Here is an 18,337-nt window from a genome sequence, read left to right on the forward strand (position 1 = left end):
TCCTGTTAGAATATTATCTTCAATCATGTTTCATTTATTCCAATGATTTTGTGACAAATAAACTGAATCAGTGAAATTATTTCATCTCCCTTATTTCTGATATTTCTGGCATTTGTAAACAAACACAGTAATTCATTTTTAGGTCTATAACCAGTCCTACCCAAGTCACTTGTTGGTTGTGATTTCCCTACCACACTTGCTCAATCATCTTTATCACCACTTACCAGATATACATATGCTCAGTCTCAACTTCCCCACCCACATTGCAATATATCCATCTTCATGCACACATTCACTGCCACTTTCAGCATCCACTCTTCCTATGCCACGTTTCCCAGTCCACCCAGGCTCCCCCATTTCCAGGATGCTGTTGCATTCCCATTCTATTTTCATCTGTCACACTGCTACTGTTTCCACTGCCAAGCACTTATGTCTCTTCAATTCTTCCTTTATTCTGCTGGCATCAACCCATTGACAGCAAAATTGACAACTCTCCTGATTTTTCCCCTTGTCTGTTTTTTCTGATTTCTTGCACACATCACGCACTGTACTTCCATCCAGCAACACTTTCTCCAGTGCACTCACTCCAAAGCCATTCAAATGCAATCCACTGTACTTGTATAATTTTATTCTTCCCTCAAACACATGCCATAAATCCACCAACTGTATTCCCTTCTCCTCACATAGCTTCGCTAGCATATCATTCATGATTTTGGCTCTCCTTTTCAACTCATCATCATACCTCGGCAACCCGCTGACAACCTTTCTTACTGCACTGTTATTTTTCACTCTTCTCAATAGCCTCCTGATATTCGCCCTTACATCCTCCTTATGTCCACTTCAATCATTTGTTCCCATAATCACGACTAACTCTGTTGCTCATTTCTTCCTCATGTCTAATGCCTTAATTATCCTACTCATTCTCCCTCCTGGATAGCAGATCTTATGGACTTTCTCAGTAAGTGGTCCTCTAATTATTATTATGTCTGTACACGAATGCTAGGAGTATCAGAAACAAAAGGGTAGAGTTTGTTGCCTTAGTCAATATGTTGTGACCTCAGATTGTAGGAATACCAGTTAATAGGTCTGATTCTGAGACCTAGCTCAGAATCAGACCTATTAACTGGTATTGAGTGTCATGGTTACAGTATTTTTAGGAAGGATAGAGTGGATAGGAGAGGAGAGAGCATGCTGCTAATGATATCGGATGACTTAAATCCAGTTAGAGTTGAGACCTATGAATGTAGTAATACTACTAACAATATCTCATGTGGCAGTGAGTTTGAAGTCATTTGGTGTGAGGAGGAATCTAATAAGACAAATTACACAGTTGGGTGTTGTTACAGACCTGGTGGATCAGTTGCTGGTGATGAACAAATGCATCACCAAATAGAAAAGGTGAGCACGAAAAGAGTAATCATAATGGGAGACTTTAATTATACAAATATTGATTGGGTAGCAGTAGAATTTCATGAGAAGAATGAAAATACATTTATTGCAGGACAACTTCCTCATGCAGCATGTGACAGAAGGAACTCGAGGTCAAAGAGTACTAGATTGATTATAGTGTCAGAGGGCATTTCAGTTAAAGACGTAACTATTCTGCCTCCAGTTTGTGACAGTGATCATGCGGTTCTCACTTGGGAAGTGACCAAGTTTATGAATGTTCCATTCAGAAAAGGTTACATGTTGAACTACAAAGCAGAAAATTATGACCAACTGAAGAGTATACTGAGTTCAGTGGAATGGGATCGGTTGCTGGATGGAAAGGATATCAAGAGTGTATGGGAAGCATTTAAACAATATTTAAATGATGCAATATCAGAATGTGTCCCGAGAGTTCAAAGAATAAATAGAGTAGGAATCAAATGGATGTGTAATCTTATTAAGCAAGAGATTTGGACGATGTGGAAGGAATACCATTTGCATAAGGATGACGTCCGTTATGAATGTTATAAGCAGCAGGCTAGAATAGTCACAACTGTTGTACGGAAAGCAAAGTCTGATTATGAAAAGAAACTGGCTCTACATGCGAAAGACAACCCACAAAAATTCTATTGATATGCTGCAAGTAAAAGAAAGAATGAATTTGAAAGAATAACTCTTCTAAATCCAGATGGAGTGAGGGTTACTGATGCAAAGACCGATGTATCAAACTATCGACCAATTAGTATCTCAGGAGTGATGGTGAAGATTTTAGAAAAATTAGTTAGGGCCCACATTAAGAAATGGGTTGACAGTGAATCTCTACTTTGCAATGAACATGGGTTTACTAAGGGAAGGTCATGTTTTAGCAACTTGCTCACATTCTATGACAATGTTATCATTGAACTAGACAGGGGGAATGGATACACCATGATACTTTTGTATTTTGCTAAGGCTTTTGACAGAATACAACATGACAGACTGCTGCATAAATTGGAAAAAATAGGTCTGGGTTATACAACATTAGCATGGATAAGAAGATGGCTAACTGACAGATATCAAAAAGTGGAACATGGGGGATCTGAGTCTGCAAGGTTTAAGGTAACAAGTGGTGCACTACAAGGATCAATGCTTGGTCCACTGTTATTCAATCTGTACATTAATGATATTGGGAAGGATTTGACAAGCAGCATACAGATATTTGCTGATGATGCAAAGACAGGCAGGGTAATCATGAATGCTGCTGATATGCAGTCCTTGCAGAATGATTTGAATAGGCTGGAATTGTGGGCATGGGAAAATGGGTGTCAGTTCAATGTCAGTAAATGTAAAGTCATTCACTGCAGCATGATTACCTATCCAATGTCGTATTATATTGGTGGGATTAGGCTAGAAGAAACTGATGAGGCTAGGGATCTTGGAGTGTTAACAGATAGGAAGTTGAAGTTCAGGAGCCATGCAAAGATCGTAAATACAACTCAAAAGATAATTGCAATGCTCAAACAAATGTTCACATGTAAAGAAAATGAGGTTATTTTGCCTCTTTACAAGGCCTTGATAAGACCTCACTTGGACTATTGTGTGCAGGTCTGGTCTCCTGGTTTCTGATGTGATTTGATATATTGGAGAGAGTACAAAGGCAATTTATTTATATATTTATATATAAATAAATTGCCTATAAATACATATATTTATTTATAATTATTTATATAAAGATAGATTATACATTCTAGATATAAACAGTAATCTACCATTTACTCAACGTTTAAAACAATGACCATCCATTAAGTGACCAGCATGTCAACCAACTTCTGGTACAGCACCATGTATCTTGAACTTCAATTATCTGATCCTTCAGTTATAGGAGCAGCAAATTGCATTTCTGATCTGGCTGGATAAATTGTAGATAGTTTCTGTCCTAATGGTAAAGTACTTTGTAAGTCTATGTGAGAGTGTATGTTGTCAAATGTGATACTCCAAGAAATTACTTGTTCACTTGTGCCTAAATTTAACTGTGGTTAGCACTGCAAATAATTCTGTCCTGTTATAATCAGTTATGACAAGGATCTATTATTATATATATATATATATATATATATATATATATATACTTTTTTAAATGTGAAAATGGATGTATTACAGTAAGTGGTTTGTAGCTATATATAACCTGCCCAAAACAGCATTATTATTATTATTATTATTCAGGCTTCCATGGAGTCAAAAGACTCATCGTGGGAGGTCCTTTCTAAGAAACACAAGTCTATCAAGACTCATCGAGGGAGGTCCCTCCTAGGAAGCACAAAGTCTATCATAACACTCCTTAAATGCATTGACCGTTCTCGCTCTCACCACTCCATCAGGCAATGCATTCTATGGTTCAACCACCCTCCACGCAAAGAAAGCACTCCTCACCCTCTTGCTCACAGTTTCCTCACATGACTTCCAGGGATGGCCCCTTGTCATGACATTTGATGATGATTAATCCAGTAATCAAATGCCGGTGAAATATATAGATCCAATGAAATCTGTGGTATTCTGCTGCAAAACATATGAGCCATGGTTGATTATTGTGGACAGTTTCTGTCTCAATGGAATAGTGCTGCACTTATTATATTATTATTATTAGTTAATTATTTTATTAAATTATCATTCTTTTCTTATTTTTTGATGATGAATTTCTGAAACTTTTAAGTTATTAATATTACTATTTATCTAGAAAGAGTTCATAAATATGCATGCTATGGCAGGATTCAAATATAAATATACTGTGCAAATCAAACTTTTACTCAATTGACCAGGAATCATGCAGACTTTTATGGCACACCTCCACAAATCCTGAATAACTGCTATGTAAAAATAATAACACTTTCTAAATATTCATCTTATGAGAATATTAATAGTTGGTGAGCTGTTTAAGAGCTAAAATTTACTGGACAAAATTCAGTCATACTATGAAACATTTATGAATAAAACAAATCATAAATTACACATTTTATTTGTCATCAAACACAACTTCTTAGTGACCAGTAACAATAGACATTAGTTACTTTTCAAGTAAATTTCTCATTGGCTATTTGGCAATGAGCACAGCATATCACAGACATTAAGAAAGTGTTAAGAAAGTCTTAACAGGGTTTTATAAATAGTGATCTCTCAATTACATCCAATCCTCAAATGAAGTGAATCTTCAATTAACTGATCCTTGAATGGTGTTAAAAGACTTCCAGTATAGCATCAGATAAGTGTACCTTCAGTTATCTGATCTTTCAATTGCCAAATGCTTTCCACTGCAGTTGAATAATTGAAGAATTACTATATACTCTTTAAAAGTATATAAATCTCTGCTAATAATTAACATCCAGACTGGTTTATATCTTCATGAACTTCATCATCCTTTATTTTCCTTAGAATTCCTTGTGTTCCATCCAAAATAACCATATCTCCTGAAATTTATGAAAGCAGCTTGTAACTTCAGCATAATATAAATACATATGAAATTTTAAATTTAAATATTACAATCTTACTAACTTTAACAGCATTATTTCCTAAATCTCCCCCCCCACACACGCACATTATCTTTTAATAATTTAGTGAAAATGGGACATACCTATTATTTTCAAATCCATGCAATCAACAGGACTGACATAGAAATTCATCCTGAATGCCAAAAGGTGTCACACCTTATTATTAAAATACTTTGGATTAGAGATAGTAGTTGTTGAAAGTTTTTCACTTCGCAACTCGTATGTGAAAATATGACTTCTGCATTACTTCAACCTTGGTATCACCTCTGGGTCTGGCTCCCACTGACGAGACCAATAAACCTCGAAACCGGTCTGGGTAGTAACCCTTCCCATAATACATAGCATTATACATGTCTGTGGAGATGGGCTTTGCATTATAGGATACTAAGGCAAGTGGTGTGAAGTCATACCACCTTTACTACAAGTTGCCCCAGTCCTGAAAATACTCCAGGTGCAAACTTTGTTTGCTTACACTTGGATAAAGAATTAAACCAAGTAATTAATTTCTCGGTATCTTTAATTTATAGTATAACCAAGTGAAAAACTTTCAACTACCTATCCAGAGTCTAATCCAGAGTATGTTAATAATAAGGTGTGACACCTTTTGGCAACTCATATATAGAAATAGGACTTCTGCATTACTTCAACCTTGGTATCACCTCAGGGTCTGGCTCCCACCAATGTGCTTTTGTGCAGAAGTGGTTGTGGCAAGACTGTAGCCAATGAAGTTTTAACCAGGAAAATTCCTGGATACTCAAAAGCTCTCTAATGCAAAAACTCTGCTCCCTCAGAGTCAAACCACCAACTAGTTTCCCTGTTTAAGTGGTTACCTCTCCAAAATCTCATGCGATCACCCAATAATGAGCGACCTGAGTGATCATTAACTCAGTGTTGGCTCCCCCCACCACTAAGCAGAGCCATAATCTCAGCGGTGGCACCACTCAGAGACAGGCAAAGCCCCCCCCCCCCCCCAAAGCAGAGCCACTCATATCTCAGGGAAAGCACTGCCTCTTCTGGGCAAAAGCACATCCATGAGAGCCAGAAACAGCAATTTGGATCCATTGGGGATGGCCTGTATTAGGGCTTCCTTGGCTGATGCTTTTCCTGGAACATGAGCAGTTCTGCCTGGTGGTAGGGGAGCCTGTCGCTGAGCAGAGCCACCACTGAGTTAAATGATCACTCAGGTTGCTCATTGTTGGATGATCTGAGTGATTGCATGAGTTTTTGGAGAGGTAACCCTGCACTTAAACAGGGAAACTGGTCTGGGTAGTGACCCATCCCATAATGTGTAACATTATACATGTCCTTAAGGAGATGTGCTTTGCATTATGGGATACTAAGGCAAGTGATGTGTAGTCATACCACTTTTATGACAAGTTGCCCCAGTCCTGAAAATAATTCAGGCACAAACTTTGTTTGCTTACACCAGGATAAAGGATTAAATCAAGTACATGATTTCTTGGTATCTTTAATTTATAACATTAATTCATATTCCCTGTACTCACAACACTCCTCAGGAACACTTCTAATCAACCACCACTCTCCATAAAAAAATAAAATAAAATAAAATAAATAAAAAATATATTAAAAAACCTCATTCTCTTACTTAACAAATCTTTCTTAAGTTTCTTAGATGATTTTGTTCTACTCCCCAGCCACATCAAGTTCCCTTTCATAACTTCACATCTGAATCATATCACTCTGAACCATGTAATGGTATTTGGTAAATACCAAACTGTAAATTATATTCCAATTTATAGTTATAACTCATATTTTACAGACCTGAAAATTCTCCTATTACTCAAATGTGAACCATTTCCATATCATTCTTAAATCTTAGCATTCAAATCTGCATAGTTAATCTACATTGGAACTGATCAAGGGTTTACTGACCAGTATAGTCTAACTGGACATCATTCCTATCCTGCCTGGGAATGCATTCCTCACCATAATGTCAATACAGAAGATTGAAGACAATCTTCTGTATTGTCTTCAACACACTGTAACACATTCCAGAGACTAAGGATTTGAGAATGTTGAATCTGGTAATAAGATCAAAAGACTTATCCATAGTCACAGTAGCAACTCTGCCTCTGATCAAGGAAAGTAACCATACAGACCTGTTTGGGAAACTTTAAATGTGTGTAATGCTCAGTCAAGAAAGGGTTTATGTGAACTGCAAAGCTGGTGATTATGACAAATTTAGATGGCAGCTTAGAACTGTGCCATAGCGTAAGAAGTTACAAGGAAAGAATGTAAGTCCATGGGAAGTGGTCAGGAATTGCATGAGAGAGGCAGTATTGGATTACATTACCAGAGTCAAGAGGATAAACCAAGTAGGTGGGAATGTATACTAAGTATATGGGAGATAAATTTCATCACCCACTGTGAGACCACCCCACTTATTGGAGGCATGAAGTGGCTTGAAAATTTAAAATATAAATTGAAAATATAAAATGGATTAAAATAGTAAAAAAAAATCCTTACCCCACCAACAGTACAAAACAAACTATAGATTAACAAATAACCTTTCATGTGTGGGAGTAACATAAAAAAAAAAAGTAGGAGTTAAATGGATGAATAACGATATAAAGCAAGAGCTGCAAAAGATGAAAACATGGTGGAGGGAATATAAGGAAAGCAGGAACACCACACTCATGAGCAATACAAAGCACAGACAAGAAGGTTGACTAGTATGATAAGGAAGGCTAAAATCAGATTATGAGAGAAAATTAGCAGATCAAAGGAAACTGAAAAGTGTTTCTTTTGTTACGTATCGAGTAAGATCAAGAATGATTATGGTAGGATTTTATTCAGTACCAATGCAAGAAAGTGGGAGAAGTAGAAGAAATAGTTGAACGACTAAGTGATTACTTTGCCAAGGTGTATCATCCAAGTGCAGACTTTTCAGCTACTGATGTGACAGAGACTTATGTGAGAAATGAAGCAGATAAACCGAAGATGATCAGCATATTGAAAAATATCAATGTGAATCCAGCAGTGGGACTGGATACCATGTTAGCACATGTGGTATGAAAATGTGCAAGAGAACTGGCAGTGGAACGGTCTTATCCTCTTTCCGTTCCCTTGGAACGGAAAGAGGATAAGACCATTCCAATTACTTCAACCACCTCAGGAATTGGAACAGTTGGTTAAAAGTAAAATTCAAGAAGTGGATAGGAATACAATACTCTACAGTGGGCAGCACAGCTTTATTAAAGGTAAGTCCTGTCTTAATTATTTCTTCACATTTTATAATAAAGTGACAGCAGAATTAGATAAAGAAGATGGTTACACTATGATAGTAGATTTTGCAAAGGTATTTGACAGAATACCAGCCTGGTTGGCCAAGTGGTTAGCGTATCTGCTCTCCAGCCAAAAGGCTGCGGATTCGAATCCTGCCGTGGGCATGGATGTTTGTAATTGTCTGTGAAAATACTACTAGTGTTGGTGGTAGATGGTGTTGATGTAGATGATGAAGGTAGCTGTAGTTGATGAAACGTTGTAGAGTAGATGCCCTCCCTTGATGAATCTATGGACTCCCTGGAGGTGTTGAGTAATAATAATAATAATACATGGAAAACTACTTCATAAGTTGGAGAAAATAGGAATGAATATAAAGATGGTTGCATCGATAGGGGAAGTGGCTGACAGATGAACATGAGAGAGTAATATATGGTGGAGCGGAATAGGACTAATTGTAAACTTATTATTATTATTATTATGGGCTACTCCATGGAGTCCTTAGACTGACTCATTGAGGGAGGTCCTAATCATCATGCCAAGCGCTATCCAATATTCGCACAGTATCTATCATACTTTGAACTCATTCACAGTCATGGCACCCACAATAGACTTTGACAACTTATTGCACTCATTCACCATTCTCCAAGCAAAAAATCTAGTTCTGACACCCTTGTTAACTAAACTCTTGCTCAGTTTCCATGATGGCCTCTAGTTCTCCCACAACCAGACCTGTTCTGAGAAATTTCCTCTGTATTAATCTTGTAAAAAAACTCTTCAGTAATTTGTATGTCTCAATCATATCACCCCTTTTCCACCTATTAACCAATTTCTGTAACCCACAAATCTTCAACCTGTCCTCATAAAGTTCATTCCATAAACATGCTACCATCTTAGTCGCTAACCTCTGGATTCTCTCCATCTCATCACCAAGAAACCCAGGTGACCAGATCTCTGTCCAGTAGTCAAGATGGATCTTTTCAAGGCTCAATAAAGAGGTATAATAATACTTTGACAAGTAGATACAAGTCAGAGTATTCTTCAGTAACCAAGTAATTCAATGAGCTGTTTTAACTACTTTTGCAGTGTGTCCTCTAAACTAACTTTATTCCCCTATCCACCAACTCCGCCAAATCTCTGTCTTCGTCAATTTCCTGCAGTACAGATCGATCAATATGGTATACAGCTGGTAATCTTTTCATCCCAAAATGCATAACTTTACATTTTGCAACATCAAACTGATATCCATTCTCCTTTGCCCAAACTACCAGTCTATCCAAATCAACTTGCAAAATTTTAACATCATCTGTATTGACTATTGCTCTACCCAACTTTTCATCATCAGCAAACAACTGAACAGTTCCTCTCGAATCCTTTCCTATACCTGTAATGCACAAATTAAATTGTAGTGGCCCAAGAACAAAGCCATGTGACATGACACTAGTCACAGGTCATCTTCTGAACTCTACTCCTGAATAAATTACTCTCTGATATATCTCCATCAATATTCCTGTCATCCACTTCACCAACTTTATATTCATCCGAATGTGCTACATTTTAATGATTAGAATTCCATTCACTATCCTGGCAAAGGCTTTTGCAAAGTCTAGCAATGTAAATCCATTACCTTTATCCAACTCAGCTGTCATTGTATTATGAAACATCAGGAAGTTACTGAGGCATGACCTACCCTTCACATAATCACATTATCTCCCTCATACAGCATTTCATTTCAGTCTATCCATTTTTTGTATTTTCCTCTTGATCAACTTCTCCGATACCTTAACAATGACATCTGATATGCTGCTGATCAGTCAGTAATTTGCTATATCAGTTTTGGAGCCTTCTTTATGCAATGGAACAATTTTTCCCTGTTTCCATCCTCCATGGACTAACCAGAGACGAGACTTAGATTAAACAATGTGATCAAAGGCACTGACAATTCCTTAGCACTTTTTTTGTAAAACTCGAGCTGGTATACTATCTAATCCCATAGCTCTATTTCACATCAAGGTTCTTTAATATGCTATTACTTCCATTTTTTAACCTCAATTTGCATATAACCCTTTGCCTCTCTCTCGTTATTACAATATCTCCACCTGGATGATGTACTCTTGCAATGTTCACTTAATAATTCTAATATTCAACTGATTCAATTACCTCCTCACCATTTGCATTCATTAAAATCATTCTTAAACATTCTTCCTTTTCACTTGTAACATGATGAAAGAACTCTTTGGGATTATCTTTAGCCCGCACTGCTAATTTCCTTTCTTACTGCACCACTGGTTATCTTTTTGCCTGTGTTTTGTACCTCCCATCACCTTTCTTCTTGAATTTCCTAAATAAGTGTTTCTTTTTTTTTTTCTTTTTTGTAGCTGCAGCTTAATGATAATATTCATCCATTTAACACCCACTGGATTTATTCTCCTGACTTTAGGTATGCAGTCATTTTAAAAAATTTATGGAATTTACAACCGTGTTAAAAAATTTAACACGATTGTAAATTCCATAAATTTTTTAAAATGAATGCTGATCACCTTGCAACCCTAAAAGAAAGGATTAGGTATGCAGTCTACTATTAATTATCTCAGATACTCTTTCACCATTTCCGTGCACTATCAACATTCAGCCGTTGCAGTTTTGCATGCAAATGGCACTGATCCAAGTAATCTTCTAAGCTTGTCATACTTACCAGCCCTGTAATTCTACATATAACCACCTCTTAACTGAAAATTCCACACATTTAGCCACTTCCCAGATCAAGACCATGTGATAACTCTCACCAACTGGTGCCCGTGTAGTCAAATTGGCTATAGACAAATTCTCTTATACAATTACTAGATCTAGCACTCTCAAATTCCCAGTATATTCCATCACAGGTAATTATCATTATAGTTCAGGTAATCATTCCTTAGTAATTGCATAAATTCCATTTCTTCCTCCCACGTGTCCTCACCTACTTCCAATCTACGTTCCCATAGTTGAAATCCCCCATAATAATTACCCGTACTCCACTCCACTCATTGAGCTTATTTGCTGATGCATATATCACCATCATCCTTTCCATTCCCTGGTCTATACAAGCATCCAACTGTATATTTTGTTCTTCTGCTGCTGGCCACTATGTCACACCAGATGGCCTCAAATGTGTTATTTTCACTGGCCTGAAGTTAAACTTCTACTCTCTCTCTTTGGTTGCAGTTCATCAGCTATCATCAATACTCTTCTCCCTCCCCCATTCTTTTCTCTCCATCTGTCCCTAAAGACAGCATATTTGAAAACATTTTCAAAATATTATGAAAATCTAAATAAATAATACATAGATCTATCCCTCTTTTACCATTATGGTGTCGAGGGTTTCTATTCTTTATAACTGCAACCGTTATATGAGGATAAGGTGATTGGCCTATGCCTCCCAGTGTATCCTATGTCTGTAGAAGCGCTATGTTCGCAAGGCCAGTTTGCCTGCTTGTGGGAGGAAAAATCCCATATAAACTGGGGAGAAAACCCCTGCAGTCCTTGCCCAAGACCAGCTAACTCGGCTATGTCCGAGAAAGATCCTAAGCTCTTAATGTCAGTGACAAAAATTGCTGACATTAGGCAACCAGCCACTTGGCTAACAGAGTAGACTAATACATAGATACATAATAAAATTATATTTTGTGAAATTTATCTTGCACTGCATTTAATTTTCATATATCAGTACGAATGCAATAGCATTTCAATTTTCTAGTGAATAACATTTTCAGTGAATTTTTTCAGAGATCAATAGTTTGCGCGATGAATTTTTCTGTGATGAATTTTCCCTGCGATGAATTTTATAGCCCTTCCCTGGGATATGAGGCTCTTCTCGGTGGTGGACCTGTCACTTAGTAAAACCACTGCTGAGTAATAAGTTAAATGATCCTTTGGATCATTGACATTGGATTACTCACTGCTCTCACCCGAATTATTGGAGCAGGTCAGCATTTAAATAGTCCATGTATGTGGGCTTGCTGAAGTAGTCTCAATCACTACATTCGATTAGATGCTTGCCTATGGAATGGCTTCTATTGATGTGGATTTTATTGGGCCCTTCTGTGGATTGGATGCTTAGTGGTTCTCTGTTCAGTGGTAGGGCTTGCTTCTCACTGAGTGGAACCACCATTGAGTATCTTTGACTGATCAAGAGTTAATGAATTAAAATGATCCTTCAGGTCAATTTAAGGGTATAGTGATCTGAAGGATCACCTAGATTTTGAAGAAGCCCCCCCCCCCCACTCACATAAAAAGAGCTTAATTTCGAGAGGAATAGAGTGGTTCTGCTGGTCAGTGAGGAGAACCACTGATGAAAGCCTGATGGGTTTAGGAGTGATCTTTTGGGGTCATTCAGTGAAATTTAGAGTGGTCTTGAAGATCAATTAGTTTTTGGAGACATAACCCTTACTCTTTAACAGTACCTCAATAAAGGTTGAAACCAGTCTGGATGGTGACCCTTTACATAATGCATAACATTATATACACCCGAAAGGATGCATGCTTTGCATTATGGAATACTATGACAATTAATGGGAAGTCTCAATCCTCTTTTTCCTTCATTACATTACATGTTCTTTAAAACTGGCATCTTTCAGAAATTCACTCACTTCATTCTCATTGGGCAATTCTTCCAGTATATTTATTATTATTACATAACACCTCCAAGGAGTCCAAAGACTCATGGAGGGAGAGTACCTACTCTACAATTCTCTGTCTCTACACTTAATCCACCAACTACAGCAAACTGCCACTACCATCATCATCATCTAAACCAACACCATCTAATGCTCAATACCGCCACCACCACCATTAGTATTTTTTGTCTGTAAATTGCATGTGTTCTCAAGGCTGATTTGTCTTTATGCAGGATGAAAAACCTGAGTTTCCATGCCAGGAGAAAAAAATCCTGCTACCTTCGTATAAAATTAGCTAACTCATCTTCAATTGAAAAACCCATATAAAGATTCCTCTCATCACAACGAAAATTGAACTTAGGCCTTTTCCAATTGAAGGGCACGATGTACCATTGTTCTAATTGAACTATGGAGGCCCTAATGTCATTAATTGAAATCACTTCCCCAAAACCTATGTTCCATACTATGATAATTTTCTTAAACATTTAACAAATTATCCTAGTAGTTTATACATTGATTCTATCAGTTTCACTGGAAAGTAATAATCATCATATTGTTAATCAATATGAAGTTAAGAAATTAATTTTATATCACTATCAAATTATTATATGTAGCTATTGTATATAATAATTATTTTATACAATCAAGTTGACACAATTAAGTAGACATGTTTTAACATAAAATCTATTCATATTAATTACATTAATTAATTATTAGCTACTACTTTACCTGATTTGAATACCAGTGATGCATTCTGAGCACAAACAATGCATGGTAAACCATACTCCCTTGCTACAACAGCTCCTATTTTATAAAACACAGAAAATTAGAAAAATGAAAATTACTCTAATTAAAGCTAATTGTTTAATTATATTTATCTATAAGTTAGTAGTGTTGCTATGCAATAAATGAAAAACTTGTCTAAATTTGGGTTTTATCTAATGTATACATCTTTTAAACTGTTAATATTCAACTTCATTTAGTTTGTGCAGCTGCTAAATTGGGGAAAATTATGCTATTCCTGATGTGGCCCAATTAATAGGAATTTATATTTAGAAAAAATCCTAGGATCTCTTGCTGAATTTTTGACATTATTTTTACTTTTTAGTTGCCATTTATCTGATGTTATTTTATTATTTTATTCCTTTATTTTATTTTTTGTTGAGATGAGTGTTATTTATAGTGAGGTATTCTATACTCTATACAATCTGATGATGTGTATTTTTATCAGGGATGTATATTATTATTATGATTCAGGCATATTATTATTATGATTCACCAAATTTCATTTGGCTCCATCACCAAACGAAACCCCCCCCCCCCCCAGTGTCAACTGGGGAGTTCTTTCATTTGGTGATGGAGCTACCTCACAACAGATTAAAAGTCTCAATGATATCACCTCTCCTTCTTTTATTACCAAACTCTGTAGTCCACATCCCTTCAGGCTATCTTCATAACTAATATTGTACAGTCATGATATCATCTTTGTTTTCCACTCTGCACTCTTTCCACAGACTTTATCCCCTTCAAATCCTGGGGACCAAATTTGAGCACAGTAGTCCAAGTGTGATCAGGACTTTATACAATGGAAAGCTAACTTTATCTCTGCATGTTAGAATCCTTCTCAGTATTGCTGCAATTCTCTGCAATCTTCACCAGTAGTTGCAATATGTTCCCTTAATTTCAGGTTTCTATGAATCATCAACTCCAGATCCCTTGCCTATCCCACTCCTAGTACAGTTCCTCCAGCAGAGTATGAAGCATCCAATCAATGTATCCCAAACTTCAAGACTTTACATTTAACTGCATTAAACTGTTTCAGTAATCATATTACTAAAACAAGAGCACCCCAGTACTGAGCCCTGTGAGACCTCACTTGTAACCTTCTGCCTCCTTGATATTGTCCCTTCCCCCCAATACACAACTCTCTGATGCCTATCAGATAGCCAATCCTGAATCCAGTTCACTAACCTTACATCTAAACCCATGTGTTGCAACTTAAATATCAGCTTATCATGTGGTACCATGTCAAATGCCATTGTAAAAGGCCGAATATGCCTTTCCCTCATCAACTGCTCTTATCACTTTATTGTAAATCAGCCTTCAGTTGTTGGTGATGATGGGCAGTAGATGGTATTGATCGTAGTAGTGTCATAGTAGGAGAATTAAGTAGCAGTGGAGAGGGTGAGGGTGAGCAGATTGTCCTCCAGCAATTAGCCCTTGGATTCCCTGGTGGTGTCACATGATAATAATAATAAAAGGTAATCACATTACTAAAACAAGAGTGCCCCTTAACAAATCTATGCTGACTCTTACAGATAATATAACCCTCATCTACCCAACGCTGTAATGATACCTCATTAATTTCTCTAAGATCTTAACAACTACTGATGAAATAAACTGGTGTATAGTTTGACACTTCCCATCTGCTACCACCCTTAGGCAATGGCACTATCTTACCCTCCTTCCACTCCTTGGGTACCTTTCCCCATGGTCAGACTTTTATTGAAAAGGCAGGTCAACGGAGCTCTCAGTTCTTTAGCACATTCTTTCAAATCCAATTGCTTTATTGACATTCAGAGTACTCAGTATTTGAAACACACTCTCTTCTTGCATTTCTACATATCCCAATAAAGTGTTCATCGAACAACTCCATTATGTCCTTTGCATCAGTCAATCTATTCCCATTTTTATTCAGCAATGTCATTCTCTTACAGGCCACATAGCAAAAAAATTCCTTAGGATTTTCTTTGGATCTCAGGGCCAATCTCTTTTCATTTTCTAGTTTTGCCTTCCTTACCATACATTTTATCTAACCTGGAGATTTTTAGCCCCTTCTTTACATTTTTAAATTTGGCTGTTTTATGAATGTTTCAAATGTCCGTGAAAGAGTTGAGTGGCTTTCAAATCAGTTTTATGGAAGGTTTCCAGTGTATGGTCAGAAAGGTGTTCTTCCATTGTGGATTAGGCAGATAAGGTTTTTGTGTTCTCGCTCTCTTTTTTTTTCTGATGTTAACTGTGTGTCCAGTTTCACCAATGCATGGCAGGTATACGTTCATTTAATATGGTATACTCCTGAACATGAGAAGGGAAAGGGGTCTTTAGATGTGCTGAATAAATGCTTAAGTTTCATAGAAGATTTAAAGGTAGTTTTTGTGTTGTATTTTCCTATTTAGATTCCTTTCAATTCCTATATTTTTTTTCTGATAGACATTTAATACACGAGATAGATAGAGCTCTGCTGAAATCATTTTTGTTTTGGTGTGTTAGTATGTTGTAAATTATCTTTTTATTATATATGTTCTTTAACAAAGGTGATTCTATTACATTGCAGTTATTTTTTTTTGAGATCATTATCATTTGAACAAATTGTTATTTCTCCATTTTTGCTAAAAGTATTTCTTATTTAATTTTTGTGTTCAGATGTTAGGTAGTTGTATGAGTAAGTTTGCAGTAAACACTAAATGAGGAAACAGACTGATGGACTGTATTAACAAAATTAAGGACTTTGTTTTAGATAAACAAGATCTCTCATTTGGCTTTGACATTACTACCCTCTTTAAGTACATCCCTGTCAATGAAATTCTTCTACAAAACAAATTTTTGCCCAATGTTACAATTCTCTTTGCTCACATGCTATATTCAGGTTACTTTATGTGATGAAACAATTTCCATGTTCAAAAAGAAAGGCAGCCATGGACTGACCACTTTTCTTATGATCACAAACTTCTTAATGGAAACTTTCAAGCAGAAAACTCTTAAACTTGCAAATTTAAAATGAAAGGTTTCCCTCAAATACGTCAATGATGTATTTAATTTTGCTACATGGCAACCAACTTAAACTTTTTCCTCAGCCATTTAAACAAACACCACAAGTGCATACAATACATGATAGAAAAAAAAAATACAGAACAGAACAAAAACGATTTCAGCAAAGCTACATCTATCCCATATATTCAAGGTCTATCAGAAAAAATAAGTAGGCGCTAGGGTCACTGAAGCATGTGGTGGATGATTTGAGCAGTGGTAGGGAAAAATATTTTTTAAAAAGTTTTTAAATGATGTATAGTGTGAATTCTTTTGCAAATTGTGGCATTTTTTCCTCAGTAACACAAGTGTTATTTAGTGGTTCTGCTTTTGGAGTTACCGAGAAGGCGAGGTTACAGTCAGCAGCATTGTTGTGGAAGAGAAAATAACTTTTCACTATCTAGTATAGTTGAATATAGTTATATTTATATATACATATATATATATATATATGTTTATATTTAGCATTTATTTATTTATATTTATATATATATATATCTGTGATACAGTGTTCGTATATATTTTTTGGCGATTAGTTTAGTAGTTACGTACTTGGCAGCAAGGAATGATGGTGGATGCAACTGCAATCACAAATTGCGTGTCACCGAGTCTGCTGCCATTTAAGAACTCTATTATACGTAATATAATAAAGGACTTGTGGCATGCAGTGATTGTGGCATGTATGCTTCCCAGGAGTCACATATGTGGTGGGTGAGAGAAGGGGGAGTGCATATATGCATAAAATGCAGACAGTGGGAAGAAATTAATAAATTAGATATACTGATAACTGACCTAGTTGCTTCAGGGATGGGAAATGAATGTCAGGAGACGAGCAGTGTGATAGGAGAGAGAATGATGAATGGGAGACAAGTAGTGTGATAGGAGAGAATGACGAGCAAAGTATGAATGAAAAAATAAGAGTTGGGAGTGTGGAAGGCTTGAATGACTGTGAAGTTTATGGAGGTGGTTTTGATTGGGTAAATGAATGGCAAGTAAGAGTGACTAACTTGCAGAGAGGGATAAATGAGCTGAAAGAGGAGGTGGAATATCTTGTGAACAAGATGAGAAGTATGAAAGATGAGATTAGGAGAATGGAAGAGATGTATGCAAAGCAAATCAGAGTAGGAGTGAGAGAAAGTTTTGGGAATGATAGAAGAGGAGTATAGAAGCATTAGGAGAGAGGGAATGAGAGCGGGGTTTGGGAATGATAGAATAGGAGAGTATAGAAACAGTAGAAGACAGGGAAGGAGAGAGGGGTTTGGGAATGATAGAATAGGAGAGTATAGAAACAGTAGAAGACAGGGAATGAGAGAGGGATGGGAATGATAGAAGAAGAGAGAATGACAACAATAGAAAAGAGGGAATGAGAGAGAGGTATGGGAATCACAGAAGAAGACAGAATGGGAACAGTAGAAGAGAGGGATTGAGAGAGAGTTATGTGAAGGATAGAAGGGGAGAGAATAGGATAAGTGGAAGAGAGGGAATGAGAGAGAGTTATGGGAATGATAGAAGAGGAGAGAATGGAAACAGTAGGAGAGAGGGAATGGTAACAGGTATAATGTATGGTGGCTCAATGATCCGTGGTGTGCAAGATAGGATGCATGAAGAATGTTTGCCTGGAGGAATAACAGAAAGTGTGGCTATGGCAATTAAGAAGGGTGAAAGGGTGGATGAGATGATTGT

At 36.7% G+C, this 18,337-nt stretch overlaps 1 protein-coding gene across 1 annotated transcript in view; it reads right to left on the reverse strand.

The window, feature by feature from the left end:
• Positions 1 to 4,404: 4,404 nt before the first annotated feature.
• The window catches only part of LOC150100406 (uncharacterized), a 621,895-nt gene continuing 607,962 nt past the window's right edge, over positions 4,405 to 18,337 (reverse strand). Inside the window, exons 39-40 of the mRNA XM_090402392.1 lie at positions 13,577 to 13,651; positions 4,405 to 4,868 (exon numbers count right to left, since the gene is read on the reverse strand). Coding sequence (XP_090258518.1) covers positions 4,777 to 4,868; positions 13,577 to 13,651 — 167 coding nt within the window. The 3' untranslated portion in view covers positions 4,405 to 4,776. The remainder of the gene's footprint in view (positions 4,869 to 13,576; positions 13,652 to 18,337) is intronic.

Source organism: Typopeltis vanoorti, chromosome 13, assembly GCF_054136105.1.
Source record: "Typopeltis vanoorti isolate ZY-2024b chromosome 13, IOZ_Tvanoo_1.0, whole genome shotgun sequence".
Lineage (NCBI taxonomy): Eukaryota > Metazoa > Arthropoda > Arachnida > Uropygi > Thelyphonidae > Typopeltis > Typopeltis vanoorti.